This window comes from Geotrypetes seraphini, chromosome 2 (genome assembly GCF_902459505.1).
Source record: "Geotrypetes seraphini chromosome 2, aGeoSer1.1, whole genome shotgun sequence".
In the NCBI taxonomy this organism is placed as follows: domain Eukaryota; kingdom Metazoa; phylum Chordata; class Amphibia; order Gymnophiona; family Dermophiidae; genus Geotrypetes; species Geotrypetes seraphini.
Window position 1 is genome coordinate 403,634,873 of NC_047085.1, and position 19,214 is coordinate 403,654,086.

The 19,214-nt window shown below is 42.4% G+C and overlaps 2 protein-coding genes across 6 annotated transcripts in view; one reads left to right on the plus strand and one right to left on the minus strand.

Moving 5' to 3' along the window:
* Window positions 1-4,072, minus strand: part of BZW2 (basic leucine zipper and W2 domains 2) — a 201,782-nt gene extending 197,710 nt beyond the window's left edge. Inside the window, exon 1 of the mRNA XM_033930967.1 lies at window positions 3,900-4,072. The gene's annotated coding sequence lies outside the window, so the exon portion shown is untranslated. The remainder of the gene's footprint in view (window positions 1-3,899) is intronic.
* Window positions 4,073-4,158: 86 nt separating this feature from the next.
* The window catches only part of ANKMY2 (ankyrin repeat and MYND domain containing 2), a 118,779-nt gene continuing 103,723 nt past the window's right edge, over window positions 4,159-19,214 (plus strand). For 4 of the 5 annotated variants that reach the window (XM_033930960.1, XM_033930961.1, XM_033930963.1 and 1 more), the window contains exons 1-2: window positions 4,235-4,358; window positions 10,150-10,214. In XM_033930960.1, coding sequence (XP_033786851.1) covers window positions 4,292-4,358; window positions 10,150-10,214 — 132 coding nt within the window. In that variant the 5' untranslated portion in view covers window positions 4,235-4,291. The other variant, XM_033930965.1, reaches the window with a different exon arrangement.

Consider the following 19,214-nt stretch of genomic DNA (forward strand, 5'->3'; position numbering starts at 1 on the left):
GATGGGGATTCCCCCTGCCAGGATCAGGTGAACTAGCAAGAAGATTCCTCTCTCTCTCTCTCCCTCCCGCCTTCCCAGGCATCGATCCTGTCCAATACACCTCCAAGCTAACCAAATAAAAAGAGAGCCGCTGAGCCCTACACTCCTCTCCCCAAAATCCCCCTGATATCCCTGGACCCCCAAGATACCCCCTCCCCGACACCCCAAGATACCCCCTCCCCGACATCCACAGGCCCCCACCCAAATCCCCCCCAACAGTCCTTGACCCCCCCCCCCCGACATCCACCTACATCCCTCACACCTTCGGATGACAATTGGCAGGAGGGAAGTCTACTCCCTCCTACCTATAGGGCCACATATTGGGATGGGCCTAAGGCCCTGATGGTAATAATACTATGTTCACAATGTCTGCCTTACTATGTTTGCCAAGCTATGTTTGCCACGCTTGTAATACTATGTTTATCATGCTAAGCTGCCATCCTATGTTTTGTCATGCTATGTCACACCGTGCCATGTTTGCCATGTTATATTTTACCATACTTTGTTATGTACATAAGAACTTAAGAATAGCCTTCCTGGATCAGACCAATGGTCAATCAAGCCCAGTAGCCCGTTCTCACGGTGGCCAATCCAGGTCACTAGTACCTGTTCAAAACCAAAAGAGTAGCAATATTCCATGCTACCGATCCAGGGCAAGCAGTGGCTTCCCCCATGTCTTTCTCAATAACAGACTATGGACTGTTCCTCAGAATATAAAACCAAATATCTTCGGGATACAAAATCAAATAAATAAATTTCTCTGGACACACTGAATGAGTTTGTATAATATTGAAGGAGCTCAAGCATCCACTGTACCCACACAGCTAGCACCTTTGGCTGAATTATACCATATTCTGGTGAATTTTATTACATATGAGTATGCAGGTCCTTGGACTTGCATACTCATAAACATTGGTAAACATTTTAAACATTGATAAACATTTTAAATAAATAGGTGCCTCACTCAGCTGTGGTCCCACCTTTCAAAACTTATTCCAATATTGAATGACAAATCAACTGAATGAGGAAAGGTAAAAAGGGATGAGCACTCAAGACTGGAGAAAATCATAAGGGAATCTTAGCTCTTGGTTTATTTATCTCCAAGAAAACACAAAATGAGATTTTCTCTCTCATTTGGTACCTGTAGATTTTTACAGGGAATTTCATTCTAAGCTTTTGCTAAGTGTGACACATGCTGGTGATACTGTGGAAATGGAGCAATTTATACCCAGTATATATATATACACACACACACACATTTAGCTATAGAATGTTAGAATAAATGTATATCCACTAGTCTATAGATGACTCTACACTTCTCCCTCCGTATTCGCGGTTTCAGCATTCGCGATTTCGATTATTCACGGTTTTTAGCTTGCTGGCTCCTCCCTCCAATTTACATCAGCTTGTAAGCTGGCTCCTCCCCCCAATTTACATCAGCTGATTCCAAGCGTTTACAGAGAAAATCGCTGATTCCCAGCACTTTCTTCACCGTGTTTTGCCTCTCCTTCAGGAACAGGCCGTCTCCCACCGTGTTATTTGCGGTTTAACCATATTCACAATGGTTTATAATAGAAAACAGTGAATAACATATGAAAAAGTTATTCGCGGTTTTTCTGTATTTGCGGTTCTGTTAATCCCCTATCACAGCGAAGACGGAGGGAGAAGTGTACTCTTTCTTGATATTGTGATCTCTTGGGAAAGAAGGAAAACTTCAAGTCACTTATACTGGGGCAGTGACCAGCAGATAACCCTGCAGAGCAAACAAGACTCAGGTAGTCAAGGGGTGAATGATAGCACCAAAGAAGTAATTTTAAAAAATGCATGTATGCACCTCCAATAAATAATCTTTTTTATACCTACATTCTTTATATGAGAAGCTAGCCTTTGTCCAGTATTCAGAACATACTTTGTCTATACATGGATGTATAGTAATAAAATTGATTATTTATCTCAGCACCAGGCTACTGTTTATTTCAATTTTACAACAAAACTGCTCTGAGAGTGCTTAATCCCTGAATGCCAGCGCAAACTGTAATCAAGAAGAGTGATGGTGCTGATTTCAGTTAGGTAGCTCAACTCCTGTAATGGGCGGTTCTGCATAAACTGAACTTTCCTCATCTCAAAATCAGTTTCAAACCCATCACTGAATGATGATTTCCAAATCAATCAGGGCACTGGATTCATGCATTCTTAAATCCTCACTATCTGTAGCTAAGGGGCATACCAACCATCTGGTATATAATCTCCTGTAAATCCAAAATCCAGGAAGGATAATACTGAATGTTCCTCAAAGAAGAATACAAGACAAGAGCAGCCTGTCGCAGACCTAATTGAAAACTATATTTTGCAATCGGACTCTCTCAAGGTTCAGATCAGAAGAAGTAATCTTTTCTATTGCTGAGCAAAATTTAATTAATCACTACCTGCACAGCCCCAAATGTAGGTGATGCACAATCAGTGGAAGAGAAGATCACGTTTGTTTTACCTTATTATTATATATGCCATTAGTGTATTCTGCATAAAATAGATTTGTAGAATAGGAATACTGAATGAATAAACAAATGCATAGGTGGAATTGAAGTGGTTACTATAAAATAAGCTAACCCATAAATCAAAATGAAAAAATGAAAAGCTGATCAGCATATACATCTGCAAAAAGAAACCCATCAGATTTTGATTCTGTTTTTCGATAAGGTAACTTCAGGTCACAATGGCTGCTCTCCACGTGTTCATTTATTTTATTTTTTTTTGACAGATTTATTTATTTACATTATTTAAAAAAACCACCACACTGGATCATCCCTGCTGGCTGCCAATACAATACAAATTATCCCTCCCTGAACACAATGAGGAAGCTTGCTCAATATATAAGAATTCTCCGGATCAGACCTTCGGTCCTTCAAGTCCGGCGATCCGCACACGCGGAGGCCCAGCCACCTGGCGTAATTTTAGTCACCCATATCCCTCTATGCCTCTCGGGGGGTGCTCAGTACCCACTGGCACTCACAAAGCTGGTTCCTATGTCTATTACTATGCCAAGACCCACTAGAGCTTATTTAATGGCATGAAAAATGTTCATTTCAAAAATTGAACATATTTCTGACAGAGATTGCATATTAAAATAGCATATTAGTGACAGAAAACAGAGACCCATTATCCTGCAGAATCTTTTTTCGCACTAGCTCGACCCCTGGCAGAGAACAAAAACAAACTGTGTGGGAACATATTGTCAGCCACTGTACATAGCTTAAATATCAATATTTCTCAGAAGCTGAAAGTGCCACTGATCAAATCTCTTACACATCACTCCGATGCAGTTGGGGTTGGGGGTGAGGGTGGGGAAGAAAAAACATTTCCTCAACTTGCCAAAACTACTGTATAGAGTATATGGGTTTAAATGCATCCCTTAGGGGTTGGTGTTAGAAAACTCGCCATCCTTGTAATGCTTACATACAAGCGAGGAGAGACGAGTTACAAATATTATACGGATTGTTGTTTTGGTGTTTGTTTGTTTTTGTGGGGGGGGGGGGTTGTGGGGTTGTTTATTTATAATCCGCCTTTTACAAGGCGAAGTACATTTACATTATTTAAAAAAAAGAAAAAAACTGAGGCTGCTGCTGGCCCTGAAAGCTCTAGTCCTAAGCGATTGGTACACTTCTGTTTGAGGGTGATATCTAGTACAGCAGTAGCATCTTTAAACCCAGAAGTGACCATAGCAAACATCATTCCTACATCTCGTCCGTGTAGGAAGGATGAGAAGTGCAGTGAATACAATGGATGGCTGTTCTCATTCCTGCAGCGTACACTACTGCTACTGTCACTGTGATAGCTCGATTTGCCCCTGCCCCGACTCTCACCTGGCGCTGGCGGCTGCGATTCGGATTCCTTGCAAGCAGGCTGCGGATCTCAGACAATAGAGTAGCTAGAGATACAGGCACGCATTCACACGCCGCGTGAGACAGCCTCCGGACTGAACCACTGACAGCAGGAGTGGAGGGGGGCAGCAGAGGCTGCAACCATCAACGATCAAGTCGACAGGCAAAAACCGCCGCTGCCAGCCAAACCTTAGGGATCGAGTCACCAAACTTCCCGTCTCTTTTCCCAGTACACCTTGCGTTCGGACACCGGACAGTCTCGGCTTTGAGCTCATGTACCCCCGAGGCGAGGACAGTGGTTGGAGCCGGCGCTGGGTAATTCCGTGCTCGGGGGGTTTCTGTGTTGGTGTGTGCGCGCGCGCGGGTGGATAGTAATGGCGCGAGCGAGCAAGGGGTTGCTGAGTAGCGAGGAGCGCGAGCTATTGGAGGTGATCGGCACAGGTGAGACGGGAGAGGGGGAGGGCGTCGACGACTGGTTTACCGTTCGTTGCCGTAACCCAGCGGGGCAGCCAGGCCTGCTGTTCTCCCGCTGCTGGCTCGCTCAGTTTTCCCTGAATAATAAAAGGATGAGGGTGCCAGGTAATGAGTTTGTGTGCGTTTATAGGAAGGTCAGCCGACCCACTGCAGGTGGTACCTATCTTTACCTCAGTACGCTTTCAGCCCCTGCCCAAAGGAGCTGACCTTCCTATAAACGCGCACATAGTGTTTGTTGCTTGAATACATACAAATGTCAGAACTGTGAGTGACGAGTATCCTAGTGGTTAAAAAAACAGCAGATTGAGTTCCAGGAAAACTAATACAGTATTCAGATCTTACCGATGCTTCTTGTGATTTTGAACACATCATTTCGACCTCCATTCCTTCAGGTAAAGAGATTTGGATTTAGCTAGCACCTTTAATTCAAAATAAGTTATTGGGAGGCAACCAAGGCAGGTACCCTGGGCCCCATGATTTCCTTAACACATTCCCCAGTTTAATTCCTGAGCTCTTGCATATCTAACACTGTCCTTGTACAAGGGAGCAGTGGCGTAACATTTGCCACCTTCCAGTCTTCCGGAATCTTTCCCAATTTGATCAACAGATTGGCTATTAGTTGAAGCAGTTCAACTATGGTCCCTTTAAGTTCCTTGATGATCCTTGGATGGATGCCATTCGGTCCTGGGGATTTATCACTTTTAAGCCTACACATCTTCTCTAGACTGACCCTCGATCTTGTCAGCTTTCCGTCTTCGTTTCTAGCATATAACCTGATGAGTTCCGGTATGCTTAACGTGACCATTTATTTTTTTCATCAAAAGGGGACATCTGTTAATTGTCAGTCCCACCCCCAATCCTGCCTTAGTCCTGCCCCAATCCTGCCCCCAATTTCTTCCATGCATTTTTCATGTACACACATCATTAATTCATAATGGTAACCATAAAATTTTAAAAAACTACAAAGCTCACTATATGCAGAGAAAATGTTAATTATTTATAGTTGGGGGTTTTAAAGATGTCAAGGCAGATGACTTTAAAATATGCAATATCACCTCAGTAACTATAGAAAAATAGACAAATATAGTGCAAAATATAGACTGTAGATATAAATTCTCAAAACTGACACATTTTGATCACTAAATTGAAAATAAAATCATTTTTCTTACCTTTGATGTCGAGTGATTTCATGAGTCTCTGGTTGCGTTTCCTTCTGACTGTGTATCCTTTCTTTTTTTCTGTACTCAGGCCCAACAATTGTCCCTATCTATTCCCTCCCTCCTTCCTTCCCATGTCCTTAGTGCCCCCGGTGCTTCCTTCCCATGTCCTTAGTGCCCCTTCCTATGTCTTTAGTGCCCCTGGTGCCTCCTTCCTATGTCCTCAGTGCCCCCAGTACCTCCTTCCCATGTCCTTAGTGCCCCCGGTGCCTTCTTCCCATGTCCTTAGTGCTCTCAGTGCCTCCTTCCTATGACCCTCTCACTGCCTTCCAGACTTTGTCCCCCCCCCACCCCCGAAGCCAGCCTGCCTGCCTGTCTACCTCCCTCCCTGGCCAAAGCCAGCCTACTTGCCTACCTACCTCCTTCCCTTCCTGCCGCGCAAAAAAAAGCCTCCCTCCTTCCTTTCCCCTGGTCCGCTGCTATCTTACCTCCCTGCTGCTGCTGATTGCCGACACAAAGTCTTCTTTCTGACGTCGGAGAGGACGTTCTGGAGCAACCTTAACCTGTGGCAGGGGGCGGAGCTCTGCTTCAGCAGCAAGGCCAGGGTAGGCACACACTACGGGTGGCAGGGCTACTGGGAAGCTAAATGTCCAAGGGGACGGGGCTTAGAGAAGAGAAAGGAGGCATCAAGAAAGGAGGCAGCTGTCCAGCGAGGGAGGGGCAAAGAGCATGGAAATTGCATTCGCTCCTTAAGACGCACCCATTTTTCCACCCACTTTTTTGGGGGAAAAAGTGTGTCTTATGGAGCGAAAAATAGGTTACTTACTGTAACAGGTATCCAGGGACAGCAGGCAGATATTCTCACAACCTGCTCACCTCCCCTAGTTGGCTTCTTCACTTGGGCATAGAACTGATGACCTTGCGAGCCAACATTGGGCAGGAAGGCACTCGCGTATGCATGGTGCAGGCAGTTGCAAACTTTTAAAAATTTTAGTGACAATACCCACATATGAGAATATCTGCCTGCTGTGCCTGAATAACACTGTTATCCCAGGACAAGCAGGCAGCATATTCTCACATGTAGGTGATGTCATCCACGGAGCCCCGATGTGGACAGCTGCACAAGTCCGCAATCTTGCTTGAAGAACGTTAGAAAGTTTGTGACTGACTGCACTGCGCATGTGCGAGTGCCTTTCTTCGCAACGCAGGGAGCATGTCTCCTCAGCTTTTCAACTGATCTTCATTTTATTGCCTTGCCTTCCCACTCACACATAATTTTTCTTTCTGAATTTTATTTTTTCTTTTAGTATTGTCCTTTCGGTTTAACCCCCCCTTCAAAATAATAAGTTTTCTTTCCCTCACGGGCTTCTTGTCAGTGGGACCTATTTACAACGACTCGACCTCTGACTAAATTTTGGTTGTGGCGGTTTTCCTCATCGATGTCTGCCTATTTTTGGGAATCTTCATTCATCTTCAAGAACAATAGGATTCTGTCGCAAGTCATTTTGGCATTGAGTACATTCATGCCAACTTTACTGCGACCACCTTACGTCTCGTCTAATTTCAACAAGGGTTGCATCTCATTTTTAGCTCCCTTTTTAGGCAAGACACGACACTTTGGGTACCGGCAAGCAGGCCTCACGAGTACCAGTGTCTTACATCTGCCACCAGTACTGACCGATGGCATCGATGTTACCGATGGTACCAAGGGTATTCCTGGTACCGATGGTGTCATTGGTATCAACGAGGCTAACAAAGGATATCCATTTCAAAAATCCATGGTACATCCAAGCACATCTTCAATATAGCAGAGCCTACCATCGTGGTATAGCCTGTTGGAGGTACTCGAGCTTCTTCAGCATCATACTACCATGAGTGCTTATAGCAACAGGCTGTTGAGAGCTGGTTATACCAAAATTCTATGTTGATCTATAAAATTTTGAAATTCTGGATTAAGACCATGCTGTCCTACTTCGAATCTTCACTGTGGCTTCAGCTTGTCATTAAGCCATCAATGTTGTCGGGCAACAACCTATCAGATGGGCTTCCGCCACTTCAAAATTAGGCTACCACTGTATCACCAGTGCATCAAGATTGGACTCTATTTATTTTCAACAAGCATGTTTTCTAGACTGAGGCGGTGTTTCCTTCCATGTTTTGCCCATTCACCACTTTCAAAACGTGCGCCAGATGCCACTTTTTTCACTAACTAACCTATACCACTGATGGATTCTGGTTCCTAGGATTAGACCAGACCACCATGTGACATTTCTGCTTTTTACCCAATGTGTGGTGGACACCTGGAATGCGCTTCCAGAGGACGTAATAGGGAAGATTAAGGTACTAGGGTTTAAGAAAGGATTGGACAATTTCCTGCTGGAAAAGGGTATAAATAGAGAATTACTGTACAGGTCCTGGACCTGTTGGGCCGCCGCGTGAGCAGACTGCTGGGCACGATGAACCTCAGGTCTGACCCAGCGGAGGCATTGCTTATGTTCTTATGACTGAACTCTAGATTCAGCAATTCTCCATTTCATTTTCTCTATATGGAAGACCCCACAAGTAGATTCCTTGCGTCTTACCTTGCTGATCCAACTACTCTTTTTTTTCTTTAGGCTGATGTGCCTCATCTCCTAGAGGTGGACATTGTTCCCTTAACCTGGATGAACAAGTTTCAGATGTGTCCTCTTTTTTTCAAACGCTTGTCTAGCTAAAGCGAGATTGCCACCATGATTCAAGTAGCTTCTTGGTGGCACAGATGACCTTAAATTTCCTTCTATACCTCTACTTCTCTTTCCACATATTCTTACGTAGAGTCCAGGTTTGGCCTACATTCCAATCTTCGACAGTTTGATATTTCTCGGGCTGGATTCAGCTGCTCCTCATTTCTTTCAGGCTATTGCATTGCTATTAACAGTTTCCAGAACACCAGCCATTTTACAGTGTTCGAGGGCTGGGAGAAAAGCAGCTTGAAATGCAGCATTATTATGGAACCCTTGAGTCAGCCTGAAAAAGGGTGAATCGGGTCCTGTCTGGCTATGAATTTGGCATCTATCTAAGATAAGTTCATAAATTTCTTTGCCGGGTGAAAGATAAGTTATTAAGAATATTCAAGAAAGCAACCATCATTTGGAATTAATTTTTAACAAATAAGGAAACATTAGAAGAGAAGTAATAAAGATTACAGTCAATTTTAGTAATAAAGATTAGTCAATAATTTTAGAGTGTTATATAAAGGTTGGGAGAGGTTTTGAGAATCAATGATACAACAGTGGAACTTGTAATTTTTGGCTTAGAAATTTTATTTCACTTGCCCAAACTGGTGTCTGAGATTCTCAACTATTCTTTCATAACATTCTATGCTCCAATTTTTGGGATTTCATTTCCCTTGTGGATTTTTCCATTTTTGAACCCCTGATAACTCCAACAGCCACATGCTCCCCCACCGCCCCCGTACTTTTAAATTGAATGATGGCAGGAGGATGCCCACTCCCTTCTGTCACCAGGTTCTCCTGCCCGCCCCTACCTCCATCCCTTTAAATTGAAGGACGGCAGAGAGTTGCCCACTCCTTCCTGCCGCTGGAATCTCCCGCCGCCCCATACTCCTCCCCAATACCTTTAAATTAAAGGATGACAGAAAGAATACACACTCCCTTCTCCCATCTGGGTCCCTGCCCCCTGATAGCACCCACATCTGTACCTTTAAATTTAGCCTATGGCTCCTCCCAAGGCCACTAGGGAGTTGGATCTTCGATGCCTGGACCAATCAGGGCCTTAGGCCCCTCCCAGTGCATCCCAGAATGCATTGGGAAGTGGAAGGCCTGTCATTTTGAAGAGGTGGGCCTTCCAGCTGGAGGGAGAGGGCATCCCTCCTACCATACTTCTACTTAAAGGTGTGGGGGACCCCCTGCAGCAGGAGGGAGTGGGAATCCCTCTGCCATCCTTTAATTTAAAGGACCCCAGTGGCAGAAGGGAATGAACATCTCTCCTGCCAAGGCACGGATGTGTTGGGGGGGGGGAGGCAGGTAGGTCTGGGCAGCAGCGACCAAGGCAGGAGAGAGAGGGCTTGTTTATGGACTCGGAGGGGGGAGGGAGTCAAGACATTTATTTGGTAGCAGATCTGAGCTGTTTATTTTCCTGTCAGTACCTGAGCCAGTTGGCGCTCAGGCACTGACAGGAAAGTAAGACTACAACAGCTGGTAAATATCAGCCCTGATCCCTCATAAAAGTAGGGGCATTCCTTTTTGAGAATCGCCCGGAGAACTCATTTTACTATTAAAGACCTTGTTGCACTACATTTGCATAGTACAGTTGGAGACTGTTAGAAAGCACAGAAAAGACCACGGTGAGCCGTTTTGATGATCGGAAGGTAAAATACATGTATTTAATGATGGTTTAACGCCATCCTGAAATGCACTGTGTGTTTAGAGAATCTGTCTCTGACTTCATAAAACTTATCAAACTGCGTGCTTTGTCAATTTTTCTGACTCATTAGCCAATGCAACATAAATTTTATTAAGATCACTCAGAGAAACTTCTTATTTGTGTTTCAGTACTTCACCATTTTATGAATTCTAATTTTATGTTTAAAATCTTTCTAGGAAATGTTCAAAAAGCTGGACTCCTCTTGGGCAGCAAGAATGTCCGTGTTAATTGTTTGGATGAGGTAAAAAAATTTTAATTTTAACTTCATTTATACTGGTATTGATGTTTGCACTGGTATTGAAGTGGCAGTTTGAATTTTGCTTTGCTTTGAATTTTAAAGGAGTTTGGCTCATACTTTTAGTTCTGGAATGTATTTCCTTTGAGTTACCATGGCCTGGGTTTCAGTGTAGGGCAGTTCAGATTGGAGCCCAAAGTGTTTAAGAATGATTTGATGCTGTAGCAGAGTGGTTCCCAGTGGAATTCCCAGCTAGTGAGGGTTTCATGGTATTCAGCGAGCATGCATGAAGGAGGATTGCATCTACTGCCTACATTTACATGCAAATATGTCATATATACTCGACTAGAAGTCAGTTTTGGCCCAAAAAAGCACCAGGGTTGCCTTTTATCTATGTGATTGTTCAAAGGTAATCAAAAAGAGTAAAGATTAACTAGTAATCATAAGATCCACAAAAAAGTTAATCTGGAGAGCAATTATAAAGTTGATATTAGTCAAATCGTTATCTAGTTATAAATTAAGTGAAGGAAAAGATCTCAGAGTTGCCCTCCTAGGATCATAATAATATCATCCAATATGGAATAGTGGCGTGGATATCTTTCATAGATCATAAAAACCTTCACTATTATTATTTAATGGTTTGACTAATTACATCAACGTGACAATTAAAGCTAAAATTCTCTACATGTTATTTACTAAAAAAGTACTTGAATAAAACTGTAGATAAAGTGACAAGCGCAATCCACTAATTAAAGTGACTGATGCATCGGTTAAATGTATAAACTTTAAAGTGGCTGGAGCTATGACTGGCCTATTAAAGTGACTAATGCTATAAAAAAGCCTAAAAAGTGTTTAATGCTTTGTGCTGCAAACTGTGCAAAAAAAGAAATAATATTGGCTAAATACTTTCCTAAATAGAAACTCTACAGTTGAAAAAGTGACTAGTGCAAAAAGCTAACATAGCCATACTGATAGACAATGCAGTAAGCTCGATGGGTATATGAATAAACACTTCAAAACACTAACTGAAAGTTAGGTAGTTGTTTAAACTGCCCAAACTTATATAAATAGATGTAAATTGAGCTATTGCAGATGGCAAAAAATAAGGCTGCTAAGATAGCTAACCAAAACTATAGAGAAAGCTGATATGATAGTCAGCCAAACAGTATAAGCCAAAAAATGGCACTTATCTTATAAAGCTAGAAAAACGGCAAAAAGATTTAAATGCCGGTATAACACTGTGCATCTTATCTTATCCGACGGGACCCGTTTCGCCGCTATCGTGCGGCTTCATCAGGGTTTTATGGATAACACTTTCGATATAAGCAATTCGAAACTTTATAATTGCTCTCCAGATTAACTTTTTTGTGGATTTTATCTATGTGACCCTTCTCAGACCAGCATCTCTCTCCCTCCCTTTCACCTCAGCTGGAATGCTGCTCCCCCATCCTCTCCCCAACCTGAGAATTCCCACTGCACTTAACCTGCTAAAAATAACTTCAGTGCTGCAGCAGCGATCTTCAGAGGCTACTTGCCCCGGAGCACTCCTATGATTCTGTTCATCAAACAAGAAATGTTACATTAGCTGCAGACAACCTATTTTGAATTGGACTGCCTTTGCCATATCAATCTGTTGGAACTTTGAGCGATCTACAATGCTCTCAAAGCTTTTCAGCACATTGTCACCAACCATGTCCTTCTTATCTGCACGGACAATCAAGTCGCAATGTATTACAATGGGCTCTCTCTGTCTTTGTCAGGAGGCCCAAAAGATTTGGACCTGGGCGATTGCTCACAACATATTCTTGGAAACAATGTACATTCAAGGAGAAAAAAATTCTCTTGTAGACACTCAGCAGGTTTCTTCAGCCACACAAGTGAACATTCAACTCTGCAGTCTGCATCACATCTTCTCTCAGTGGGGGACTCCTCAGATGGATTTGTTTGCATCCCCCCTCAACCACAAGCTTCCCCAGTTTTACCCCAGGCAATACTCTCCCCAATGGCTAGAAGCAGATTCTTTTCTACTGGATTGAACGCACAAGTTTCTCTATGCATTTCCTTCAATCCCTCTCATCCTCAAGACGCTTGTCAAGCTCAAATGGGAGGAGGCCACCATTTATTATTTATTTAAAAATTTATATACCGCATAAAAATATGCGGTTATATTGGCTACACACATAATATACTGATCGCCCGTTAGTCACATGGATATGAATAGACATCTTATCAAAAAAATGTTTAGCAATAAAACTAAAAAGTTAAAACCCAGATATTTGTTGGCACTATATATTACAGGAAGAACAGAAGTAGCAACATTATCAAAGGAAAGCATTAACAAAGAGCTGCTTTTTTTCAACATTTTCTTAAAATTGATCTTTCCAAAACAAAATCACAGTATGCCTGGCAGAGCATTCCAGCCTTTGACACCTGCCACTGACATCATTGATGCTCCAATTCTAACATGAATAATAGGCATCCTCCCCTCTAAATTCAATTTCATAGTGATTTCAGACCTTGGATTTTTTCTAGGTTGGTAAATTTCAAACATTTCTTTTAGTACCCTTTGAGCAATATGGTACAATGAATGATTGCAATGATCTTAAAATGTACTCTTTGCTGAATAGGCAGCCAGTGTAACTGTTTCAATATAGAAGATATATGTGAGCTCCTAGGAACCCCTGTAATCAATCTAGCATCTGAATTGATCAGCATCTGCAGTGCCTTCAATTTCCCTTTAGCAACTCCTAGATACACTTCCCCCTCCGTATTCGCGGCGATAGGGGAATGGCAAGGCAGCGAATAGAGAAAAACTGTGAATAACTTTTCGTGTTATTTGCAGTTTTTCCACAAAAAAAACACAAAACCGCAAATAACCTGACCTGTTCCAGTGAAGAAAGTACAGTTGGGGGCAGCAATTTTCTCTGTGCAACACCGGGAGCAGCGATTTTCTGTGATGTAAATTTGGAGGCGGGGCGTTAGAACGAAAAACCATGAATAACTGAAACCGTGGACCGTAAAACCGCAAATATGGAGGAATAAGTGTACAGTGAGTTACAATAATATACTCAATATTAAAGCTTTGGACCACACTACGAAAATCAGATGCTCAATCTATAAAGTAGCTGCATTTGCATATAACCTACCTTGATCGTTTTCATAATTTGCTTTCCCATCATCAAACAGCTATCCAAGCACACTCCCAAGATGGTCATCTCCTTTTTCACTGGCAATTTCTCCCCCATCACAACCATATTCTCTATCTCAAAGTTGTCTATTTGACCTTTTACCACCATTACTTCTGTTTTGTTAATGTTTAACTTCAACTCATGTTCATCCATCCATTCCACAACTTTTTCCATATATTTTTGCAGGCACGATTGAATGTTGGAAACATCAATGATTCTCATAGCTCCTCTGCGGCCCAGACAACTCTGGTTTTCCTTTCTACTTCAACTCGGTATCAAGGAACCAGTCCCTCTTCAGATTTGTCCATCTCTTTTCACGCAGAGTCGTGAATCTCTTCTGCATTCCAATCTTCAGTCGTTGCACCTGACAGCTTGGTACCTATTAGGCTGACATTGGCAGACCTTCATCTTTCCCAGCCTGTCGGATTCATTTTGGAAGCGTCGAGACAACCATCTGTGCAACAGTGTAATCAACACAAATAGAAATGGTTTTCCACGTGGTGTACTCTTCATCATCATGATGCTAAATCCCCCTCTATATCTTCAGTATTGGATTACCTTCTACATTTATCCAATTGAGGGCTCAAGACCACTTCGATTAGAGTTCATCTCAGTGCTATCAACGCTTTTCATAGACCAGTTGATGGAAAACTCTCACTGCTCATCCTCTTGCATCCAGATTTATGAAAGAATTTGGTTCTTGCTAGACTAACGAAGACTCCTTTTGAACTAGATTTTATGAAAGGACTTGGGGCTAGATTCACTAAGTAAACTGATCGTGTACCGATCAGTTTGCAAGCCCTTTGCGATCAAATTTGCCTGCAGCGATCCAATCCCGATCCTCCCATGCAAAATAGCCAAGCAATTGATTCACTAACAATTGCTTGGCTATTTCGAATCGGGTTTTACTATTGGCAAACCCAACTGTTGCAGACCTATCGGTAACTGAGTTACGGACAGGTCTGCAGGTTTTTTGACAGGCCTGCCTGTTTTTTGTTGTGTTTTTTTTTTTTTTAATTCATTTTTTTTCATGGCACAGATATTTTGCGTGTGTTACACATGCAAAATATCTGCCCCATAAAAAAAAAGATGGGACAGGCAGACCTATCAAACGGCGGAGATCCCCCAAGACAAACACGATACCCACTCCCTCCTGCCACTACCTGACGCTGCTCTGCCTGCGCGAATATGGCAGGAGAGATGCCAACTCTCCCTCCTGCCACCAACTGCCACCCCCTCGACCGGCACTCGCCTCCCTCCCCCCTCCGACCGGCCCACCGCATCCCCCGACCGGCCCACCCCTGGTCGGTCCTGGCCCGACCCAGCCAGAAACCTCCCCTGTACCTAAAAGTTGGGAGCAGGAGGGGTGCTCAATCCCTCCTGCTCCTTAGGTCTCCAGCACTGTGTTCTGCTGTCTTCGGGAGCAGGAGGAGCCCCAAAGTCCTCCTGGTCCTGTTTCTGGCCATGATGAACCGTGAATGTGGGCCTTAGGCCCTGCCCCGGTGCATCATGTGATGCACGTGGATGAGCCTAAGGCCCTGATTGGCTCAGGCTCCTTCCTTGGGTGGGGCCTGGGGCGTCTGAGCCAATCAAGGACTTCCTAAGGCTTAAAGCAATAGCCAATCAGGGACTTCCTAAGGCTCAGCCCTAAGGAAGTCCTTGATTGGCTGAGGTGCCTCAGGCCCCGCCCAAGGAAGGAGCCTGAGCCAATCAGGGCCTTAGGCTGCTCCCTGTGCATCACATGAAGCACCGAGGTAGAGCCTAAGGCCCACATTCGTGGTGCGTCATTGCCAGGAGCAGGAGGATTTGGGGTTCCTCCTGCTCCCGAAGACAGCGCTGGAGTCCTAAGGAGCAGGAGGGGTTGAGTACCCCTCCTGCTCCATGAAAGGTATGGGGAGGGGGGTGGCAGGAGGGTCATTCCATGTCAAGTGATCAGATTCTTGGAAAGTGCCCTGCATGACCATCACAGATTTTGATGAAACTTCATATGCAGAGTCCAACATGTCTCAAACAAACTTTGGTAAAGTTTTAGTTTCGCCTGTGGAATATTTGTGGAGATATAGCCATTTGTTTGACCCCATACCACAATGAAATACAGTACGACAATGACATTCTGACAACTTTGAGACACAATATCTCCCGAGCTGTGTTTCCAAAAAAACTGAAACTTAGCTACCCTGCACAACTTTTGGAGCTCTAATCAGTGCTACCAATAATAATTTTTGTCGAGCACTGAGTGAATGGCTGAATTACAGTAAACTTGGCCAAAAAAATTAGTGCTCCAAAAAAAGTCAAAGTTTGACATTACTTAGCTCCCACAATAATTGAGTAATAAATGCGAAATTTGGCGTATAATGTCTCAGTACAACGTTGTTTTCAAAAGTACAATTTCAACCTCCAAGCTCTTTCCATTAGTTTACAAATTAAGTGTAAAGTTGCTAATTTGTGTAAAAAGGCCAAAAATAGGGTATTTTCAGCCTGCTTTTACAGAAAAATACCTTTCAGAAACTCTTTCAAATCAGTCTCATTAGAAAGAGCATATTTCAAACCCCCTAGAAAAGTGGACTTCATTTTTCAAAGCAGGTTAACAATGGCTGAAAAAGGGGGACAAAGTTGGGAGACGTTGCCACGGCAACAACCTCTATTTCAACATAGTTCTGTCATTTTTAAAGTTACAGTTTTGTATTGACGTAGTATTACTACTACTCTATTGCGTTGGTCCATGGTGACATTGTCACTACCAGTTCAAGAGTTTGAACTGGCAACCCCATCGCCATAGGGGTCACGCCCGATAGCTGTGCAATACCAGCCACGGGTGGGCCACTTCGTTCAGGTTCCCAAGCTTCGCATTTGGTTTCTTTGTCAAGGTTCCAAAGCCTTTTGTTGGTATCTTTCTGGTTTCAAAGCCAATGATTAGGGTGTCTTATCCTAGGTTCCCAAGCCTAAATTGGGTATCTTATATGGTTCCCAAGCCGAAGTGAAGTCCACTTTGATTTTAACTGCCAGCAATCTTTATAACATTCTGTTAAATTTTTGAGCCATTTTCTTCAATGCAGTTTCTGGAAATTGATATTGGCGGCCGGATGATGTAACTGAAGGGGCACAAAGCATGCAGATGAGGTGTTGCTCTGGAACCCAACAAACGTCTTGCCTTTCTGGCCAATAAAACGAATGAGCTGGACCGTGAGGATGCATAAATTTTATCAATGCATCATTTTGTTCAATTGAGACTTCAACAACGTTGCCTATCCACCATTGATTATCGTAAGTACAGGCAACGTAGCAACCAGGAAAGATTTCGGACACTTTCAAATTTCGAATGGCAGTATCAGAAATTTTGGCAACAAAATTTATTGTGTCATTTGAAACTTTGCTGACACGAACCGAGTTTGAGTCGACTGGTACAAATTGGTGGTGCTCTCTGGTACCGGCTACTGTGCTGCTTTCATGCCATCTTTCTTCTTGAAACTTTTTGCTTTCTTCAATTTCTTCTTTTGGAACATAAATGTATTTAACTCCGTGTATATTTTGGTCACAAAAGTTAAATAGATCCTTTGGCGTCAATATTTGATCCGTTGATGGTCTTTGGAGGCTAGCCCGGGCAGCCAGTCGTTTAGTTGTTCCACCAACTCCATCGCAGGGTGATTTTCCGTGGTTAGTTCCAAAAAAATTCCATTCAGCCTCAATGTTGAAATCATTTCTGTGATTGCACAAATTCACAAAGTTCTTTTAGTTTTTATATTGTGCAGCTGAGCCGTCGCTGAAGTAGTATATTTTGGTAATGTTTGTTTGAGTTACCAAAAATTCGATCAACTTTTGAATAAACACGTGTACAGATATCGTATCATGTTGCATATGATCAGAAATAATGCAACAATTTACAACTTGCAATGTGCCCACTTCATTGAGGTAATATGCAGCAAAAGGATGTACCGTAGCTTGTGAATTTTCCCAGTGAAAGCCTTGGGCGGCATCTTGTACAATAAATGAGTAATTTTCAGCGAAATCCATCAAAACGATCATTTCCGTTTCTTTTAAGCCTGTCTTCAACATCTTCAAATATTCACTTTGATGTTTTGAAATGAAATGGTGGCTTGTCAACTTCCAAATCTTGCTTGCAAGTCTTTCAATAAAGTTGTCCATGGTTAGTACGCTTGTTTCTAATGTTTCACGGTCAGCGTGAACCCATTGCTTAAATTCTATTGATTGTTCTGGATCTAAATCCTTGAATATTTCTTCCAGGTATGCTGTTAGTGCTTCTTCACCAGGGCAGTTTTGACATCGTTGTAGCATACAGTCCTTGACATTTAGGTCGCACACAGTTTTTTCCATAAGAACTTTGTAGTTCTCTTTGACATTGGCGCCTTGTAGCATGAGCTTTACATTTTGATGTATCGTGCAGACACACACGGAGTGTGCACCTCATGCACCAACGGTTACACACCACTTTGGCCTGAGCTCACATAATTTGGAAAAACCAATTTCAGTTCCGTATTTGTTACAGTACGCTACGTACTGCTCTTTTAAATTACACAACAGCAGCCGCTTTTGCTTTTGTACTTTTAACAGTATCAACAGAAAAGACTTGTAGTGTAGCTGGGTTTATAATAGGTAGCAGAACCCTCAGATACCTGAACTGTTAAACCATCAAAAGTTCTGATAACAGCATATACAGGTAGTGAGTATCATTCATTGGGTTCTACTTTTTTTAAAGTGCTTGATTCTTAGTTCTTGTTCTATTGCACATCTACTTGAAAAGGTGCTCTAAGTGCATATTACATGAATAAATAGATGAAAAAATTAATAATGAGCAGCACTTATCTTAAAGCACTGCTACAGCCCTCAGTCCAACGGGACCCGTTTCGCCGAACTTTCGGCTTCTTCAGGGGTCATATTAGATAGCTCTAAATAAATCACCAAGAAAGAAGAAATGTTAAAAATATATTATAAATTATAAACTTTGCAAAATTCAATTAAACGGACGGTACTTACTGGGCAGCTATGCTCTCTGTATCTTAGAGCAGGAAAATGGCGCTGGCAAAGTTAGAACGCCGAGCACGCGTTTTAAAGAGCCTCCTCATTAATTATTCATGGCGTGTCGGCTCTTTTGTTGCAAGTTTAAAATACACTATATAAACTATTTGTTGCAAGTTTAAAGTGCTCTATATAAATGTTTGCTTATGTTGCCATTATGTTTAAACTATGCTGAACATTATATTGTTTAGAACCTTCTATATTTCTGGAAGTAAATATATGTTGTTAAAAAAACGAACTCCATTCTACTGAAGCATTCAAACCTTCTGGTTTAAGAGAACCAAGTTTGTAAATCCAGCGGGCTTCTTTTTGTAGTAGCAATCTTTTTCTATCTCCTCCTCTATTGCCAATAGGAATTTTGTCAAAACAAAAACATCTCAAGTCTGTGTATTTATGTTGTTTTAAGTTGCAGTGTTCTACCATGGGTGCTGTTAGCCTTTTGCTTTTTAAATTAGATTTGTGTTCACTAATCCTGGTTTTAAAAGGTCTAGTTGACATTCCAACATACCACTTGCCACATGGGCAAATGATAGCATAAACTATAAAGTCAGATGAACATGTAAGGAAATGATTCATTTTATATGTTCTTCCATCCTTAGGACTGGTGAATTCCTTTTGTTGTAACGTGATTTGGCAAATATTACATTTGCCACACTTAAAGAAGCCTTTTGGTAGAAGAGATTGCATCGGTTCAGATAAATATACAGCTGGAGACAGTATTTCTTTCATGTTTCTGTCTCTAGAAAAAGCAATCTGTATGTCTGTGTTTTGAAATAAAGGGCTT